At 38.4% G+C, this 6399-nt stretch overlaps 2 protein-coding genes across 2 annotated transcripts; one reads left to right on the top strand and one right to left on the bottom strand.

The window, feature by feature from the left end:
* The first annotated feature begins 1290 nt into the window (after positions 1-1290).
* LOC112040984 (uncharacterized) lies at positions 1291-3698 on the top strand. The gene is made up of 4 exons (XM_065778169.1): positions 1291-1372; positions 1478-1541; positions 3005-3172; positions 3268-3698. Exons 3-4 carry the CDS (start codon positions 3035-3037, stop codon positions 3613-3615), a joined length of 486 nt encoding a protein of 161 aa, XP_065634241.1. The 5' UTR covers positions 1291-1372; positions 1478-1541; positions 3005-3034; the 3' UTR covers positions 3616-3698.
* A 1114-nt stretch (positions 3699-4812) lies between these two features.
* Positions 4813-5947, bottom strand: LOC112040995 (uncharacterized). The gene is made up of 2 exons (XM_024073919.2): positions 5639-5947; positions 4813-5532 (listed from the first exon to the last, which is right to left on the bottom strand). Exons 1-2 carry the CDS (start codon positions 5888-5890, stop codon positions 4900-4902), a joined length of 885 nt encoding a protein of 294 aa, XP_023929687.2. The 5' UTR covers positions 5891-5947; the 3' UTR covers positions 4813-4899.
* Positions 5948-6399: the final 452 nt, after the last annotated feature.

Raw genomic sequence — 6399 nt, 5'->3', positions numbered from 1 at the left:
TTCAAGATTAAGATAGAGAAGCCTTTAATCACCTCAGGTTCCAAGATAGAGAAGCCTCTTGGTTGCCTCCCATTCAGATCAAGGTAGAGAAGCCCCCTTGGTCATCACAGTTCAAGATTGAGATAGAGAAGCCTCTCAATTGCCCAAGTTCTAAGATAGAGAAGCCTTTTGGTTACCTTCCCATTCATATCAAGGTAGAAAAGCCCTTTGGTCACCCTTACATGCGGATTAAGATAGAGAAGCCTCTCATTCCACCCCAGATTCAGATTGAGATAGAGAAGCCTCTCAGTTACCTCAGATTTCAAGATTCAATACAAGTTTATCAGTTGTCAAGTAGGTCAAGTATTCATAGTTTTCATTTTTCAAAACAACAAAACACTAGTTGTATGTCCCAAGGTTTTAGGTTATAGGGCTAGGCAATCTTTAAAGATCAACCTTGATTAAATCATGGCTGATAAATTAAGTAAACAATCTTGTGATTGGTTGTTAGTTAGTGTCAAAAATAGGCTTGCTTGCATGGGAATAAAGTGAATAATCAGATAACAAAGAAATTATGGATAATCAAGTCTTTTTAGAATATTTATCTATAAGATAATTATCACTTTAAAGACCCAAACATCAAGAAAAATGGATTAATTTTTAGAATACGAATCAAAAACGTGTCTAGGTGCAATTTTCGGCTAAAAAATCCTCGAAAAAGGAGTCCAAATTAGGCCACAACTCAAATGTGGGCCTAGCACCCAAGAGGGCTTGTCGGCACTCTTGGAGTGCTAAGGCCCTGTTTGGTTTATTTTTTTTGTTCACTCATCACTCATCACTTATTTTTTATCACTCATCACTCATCACTGATAACTCATCACTCTTCACTTAAAAATACTCAAATATCTATAACTCAGTTTGTGGGCTGTTTGGGTGAAACATTTCAATGAATTTTCCAATTTCATTACTCACCTTTATGTCATTCACCGGTCCCACAAAAATCACTCCCCAGCACAGGTGCACAGAACGGTCACAAGCCCGTCCCGCGTTGGCTCTCTCTTTCCTCTCTTCACAACCTTTCCACAACAAAAGCACTCTCTCCCCAACTTCAACACTCTCTGAGCACACAGCAACGTCTCCACTCTCTCACCACTGATCTTGAGATTTTCACAGCCTCACTCCGCCTCTCATTTTCTGCCCCTCACTTCTCCACCTCCACTGCGTTAGATCCGTCCCTCATATCGAACTCCAGAAACCCACACGAAGGAATCCCAGACTCCCAACTCTGAACACAACCTAGGTATTGTGGGTTGCTCATCTTTCTCACCTTCAACTTTGCTACCCATCGCGGCACTGTGGGTCTGCTGAAGAGAAATTTATTAGCCCTCTGTTGGTACGGTCTTACTTCTTCCCATTTTCATGATTTTTTCTATATATTTCAGAATTAAACTGGTTCAGCTGTTTATACATTCTTCTCTTTTCTGTTTGTGAGATGTAGCAAATTGGGTGATCCGATTGCTGATCCAATTTGGGACGCTGTGAAAGAAGAGGCTAAGTTGGAGGTACTACTCTGCTTTTAGATTTAACCAATATTTCATTTTTGTTCATTTTGTTTTTGTCTTTGTTGCGTTCTGAGTGATGGGTCTTCTATGGTTTATGGTACTACTCTAAGTGGAGGTACTACTCTGAAAATGAAGAAATCAATCTGAAACTATTGTTTATTCTGAAACTATTGTTTGTCTTTGTTGAGCTTTTTGAGAGAGGAAATGAAGAAATCAATCTGAAACTATTGTTTATTCACTAAAAGTTAATTATATTATGGTTGTTTTTGAATTTGATACAGCAGAACAAGAATAAAAACTTAAAAGGAAAATATTATGAAATTTATTTGGATATATAAATTTTGATGATTAGATCTCGCAAATTGTCACTTAAAATTACAGTTTATATAAAATCTTGATACTCATTAGTTTTTAATTTTATGAAAGCTTTGAGGTTGATAAAATATAGGAAAACCTTATGTGAAGTTCAAGAGAGAAATGCAGAGACATTCATTGGGATATTTGCCAATTATTTTACTAATAAGGGACGGTTGGATCCTTTGAAAGGGAATGCACTTAATAAGACTTTGTAGGACACTACTCATGCACTTAATAAGACTTTGTATGAAATATATGTTGATAAGAATGATATTTTATTACAGTATTCTATACGTGTTTTATGTTGAATGAATATATGATGTTCTCTTATTTTCATTGCAAATGTGCAGTATCATGTACTTTATTTATACTGCAAATGTGTTTTATTACGTTCTCTATCATTTTGAGTTATAGCAAAAGAAGCTGATTTTGCTAACGTTAAGACTACTTCATTTTATTCATTTATTATGAAAACAAGCTCCAGAATCCAGATCTTTATTGCAACGTGTTTATTTGCTGTATAAATATATTCAATGAAGCATATCGAGCATACCGTATATATCGTATATGTATGGTGCACTTCTAGTTTCTGTAATCTCTTTGCATGTTTACCTGTATTGAAAACAGAACTTGATTGGCAATTCATTCTTAGGTTCTTTAGGAAGACTGAATTGTCATATCTAGGGAACTATATATACGTTTTGGTGTCATCACAAATCTACATTAGTGAAAGGTTTTCTTTAAGGTTGATTTGCAATACGTGTTTCTCTACCAAGTAATTCAGGTTACCAATTATAACCAAATATTCATATCTTTCATGTATTGAGCTTTATTGGCCCACATGTCTACTTCAACCTGTTTGACCAATTTGAGTTGATTTGCTCTTGATTAAGCTCTATATTAAAAAATTATAATGAAAAAAACTCTAGGTAAATCAATGCCCAAATTTTGGAACCTTTTGTATTCTTTAATGTTTTAAATATTTGTAAATCATGTCTATGCATTTGGTTTTATTCTTTAGGAAGGCATCCTTTTCATTTGCTTTGCTTAAGCACTAACTTGAAACTTTGAACATGTTCTCCCCCTTGTTCTTGTTCCTGTTCAAGCTGAAAATTAGGTTGTACCAATCTAGACCAATGTCGGAGGCAAGTGGCAGTAGCTATAACTCCAACTATAGGGGACACGTGTGTGACATGGATCAATGCGTGTTGCGGACATCTTTGCAGCTCCATAATTTCGGTAGACGGTTTTATGGCTGTAGACATTGGAAGCCTGTAAGTATAAGCTGCGCTTGCTATCATCGTTCCTTCATGGTTAAAGTTGCTATGATCTGCAGCTCATGTACTTACCATCTTTGTTTAATATGCAGGGCAGCGACGAACATTGTAAGTCCTTTAAGTGGTTGGATGGCATCCCATGTAGGCGTGGAGCTGCAACAGCACCGATTGTCATTGCGAAATTTACTAGGCTTGAGGCCGAGGCAGCTATGGCAAAAAACAATGAGATGGAAGCCCGTGCAATGATAGCAAACCTAATCCACATGGAAAGAGTAGCAAAGCGTAGTGCTGAAAAAGCAAGGGCTTCCCTTCGTATGGCCAATGCGCGAGCACGTAAATACCAAATTGCTCTACTTATGTCATGGTTTTTAGTTGCGGTGTTGTTTATATTTTCACTTGGTAATAGGGAGATTGGATTACGACAAATGTGTCTTCCATGATTCTGAATTTGGATTAGTGGATTATGGAAATGTATTGTAGGTGTTTGGAGTGTCTTCTAGTGTAGGTGTTGGACTTGGCAACATATNTGGGAATCCATGTTTTGGGTCACCAATCGCTTCGTCAAACACCCGTGAGTCATTAGCACTACCTTCCCACCCTGCATGATCATAAATAAATTGCATATCCATATTGCACACACACAACACATTTGTGGTTACGGTAGCCTTTCGTGACCTGTATGCTTGTGTCACATGTTTAGGAGGCCGATCACTCACATGGGTGCCATCCATTGCCCCAACACAGTTCTGCACATGACATAAGTACTGATGATGTATGTACCTAGTTAAACAAAACACATTTACAATATAATAAAGTGGTATATATTACCTCGAACCATGGGCAGTACTTATTCACCCGAAGATGTTCGGGGAGGCAAACTACATCTGGATCTGGCTTAATCAGATATCTCGCATACGAATGAAGAGCCCGTAACACCTTGCGGAAGTGGCGGGACACTGTCTCAGTTGAGTGCTGGAATCTGTCTGCAACACACCTCATTCGGGTATTGTGGCCAAGTATGTATAACAACATGGCAACCGCTTGCGTGGCATCCACATCACCCTGCCCTTCCTTTAAGTATCCATGACCGATCAACTCATCCACTAAATGTAACAGATACGGGCGTGTCATGCGAAACATCTCAAAACACTTATTAGGATTACTATCAAGTTCATCCATGTATCCTTGGCCTGTGAGGATACTATCACGCATAGGCTGTTTATCATAATGTCGCTGCATATATGCGAACATCTCACCCACCAAAGGATTCACAAAGTCAAACTCTGCTTCATCTTCGCTATCACACTCTGAACCCCACAAATTATCATCATCAGTATCATCACTAACATCATCAGCATCCATGGCATCAAAGTATGATTCGTCAAAATCATATGCCAAGAATGCATCTAACCATTCACTCCTTGATGTCATTGTCACCTACACACCATAATGACATGCTATTAAACCTGTTTACAGTAAACCTATTTATAATAACAAGCACTCAATAATAAATCAAGGCGAATGCGGGAAATTATCATAAATATTCCGAATAATAAGTTAAGAATATTCAACATACATGACTGCATCAAGTCTAGAAATAAAGAAGACAACATGACAAACATCCATAGTCTAGAAAATAATAACCAACAAAACATATCAATGTTTTTGTGACAAAAGGTGCAAGTACTACAATAACTATCACATAATAAAATAAGATACAACTATCAATCCTCCGGGTTAATAATTTCCTCCATCCATGCCCGCCTCCTATTCTCTAGCATGCCCATGAACACCACCCTATTCTCCTTCACATGCAGAGCCTTTGAGATTTTCAAAAATTCCTTGTTACTGAGATCCACATACTGATTAAGCATGTCAATGGCTTTCCCTAGAGAACATGGATCACCTCCAACTGCTGATTGGGCAAATTGTTCAGAAGTGCCACTTGACTTGCCCCTGTTACCACTAAACCTCTCCCTTGTCATTGCAGTGTAATCCTTTAGGGCCACAGTCATCTCACTGACTTTGTCGGACTTCTTCGCCACTTTCTTACCCTTGGCACTTGCTTCTTGCACAGGACGCTTGCCTGCAGCTTGGGTTTGGTCAACATCATTAGTCTCCTCTGTATTCCGAGGAATACTATCCAAGTTCGGGGTGTAACAATCATCATCAAGATGGATAGGAGCAGCATCAGCAGCAAGCTCATCCTCCAGTTCACGCTCTTCATCGCTGTTCAATGCAGGTGTGTTTGATGAAATCTGAAGGTGCCCAGTTGCAGTACTGGGGGCAAACAACTGCTTCAGCTTATCATAGTCAGGGCATCCCTTCTTTCGGAGGTTATTTGCGTTCCGATTAGCCTACAACAACACAAGCAAATGAATTTGAGTTAGGCAGCAAAGTAATCACAACAACGCAAAAGCATTTAATACGAACATGAAACTTGAAATGCGTAAAGTAACTTACCGCCACCACATGCTCCCAAACCTCATCACTGCATGTAACAGTTTGGGTGGCCTCATCCCACCCCAATCCCGTATGATTTAGCAATTGACTCCACTTGCGTTGTTTACCCCGAAGCCTATTGTGCTTTTGGAAGACTTGCTTAGTAGTTAAAAGTTTACCAGACCTTTTATTAAGTTCTTGTGTTATTGTTTCCCACATACTGCCCTTAAAAACACCATTCTCCATGTTACCCTTAATTTGTTCCTCTACCATAATCTCTATAAGTATGTGTTGTACATGGGCAGGCCACTTTTTGTCTTCCACATTTTGGGATTGATGTGCCATCTAATTCAAACATCTCACACAATAAGATGAACACACTTTGTATTGACAAGTAAATAAATGAACAACGAATATTAATGTGTTACTATGACCAAGGAATGTTACTTTGTAAATAAATGAACAAGGAATATAAATGAACAATAAATATTAAAGATAACACCATACATAGGTATATTCCAATTCGTAGCTACAATATTACATTGTGACCACGTAACATACAAAAAGTCAAAAGACCTTGGCATTGTTTTACAACAAAAGTGGTCACTAATAGCCATAGGTGAGTGCGTGTGAAAGTGTACGCTAACAACACCATAGTAGTCTACAAACTATAGTGGAAAAAAAAGAAGTTAGCATAAACAAAATGGTTCGCTACGCACTATAAGGATTCAGATTCCACCAATCGCCTCTTACTGAGATAGACCAGCCCCCTCATCTGGACC

The sequence above is a fragment of the Quercus suber genome, unplaced genomic scaffold (assembly GCF_002906115.3).
Source record: "Quercus suber isolate HL8 unplaced genomic scaffold, Cork oak 2.0 scaffold_175, whole genome shotgun sequence".
In the NCBI taxonomy this organism is placed as follows: Eukaryota; Viridiplantae; Streptophyta; class Magnoliopsida; order Fagales; family Fagaceae; genus Quercus; species Quercus suber.
Note: the sequence above shows the minus strand (reverse complement) of the source record. Positions and strands in the feature narration are given on the sequence as shown.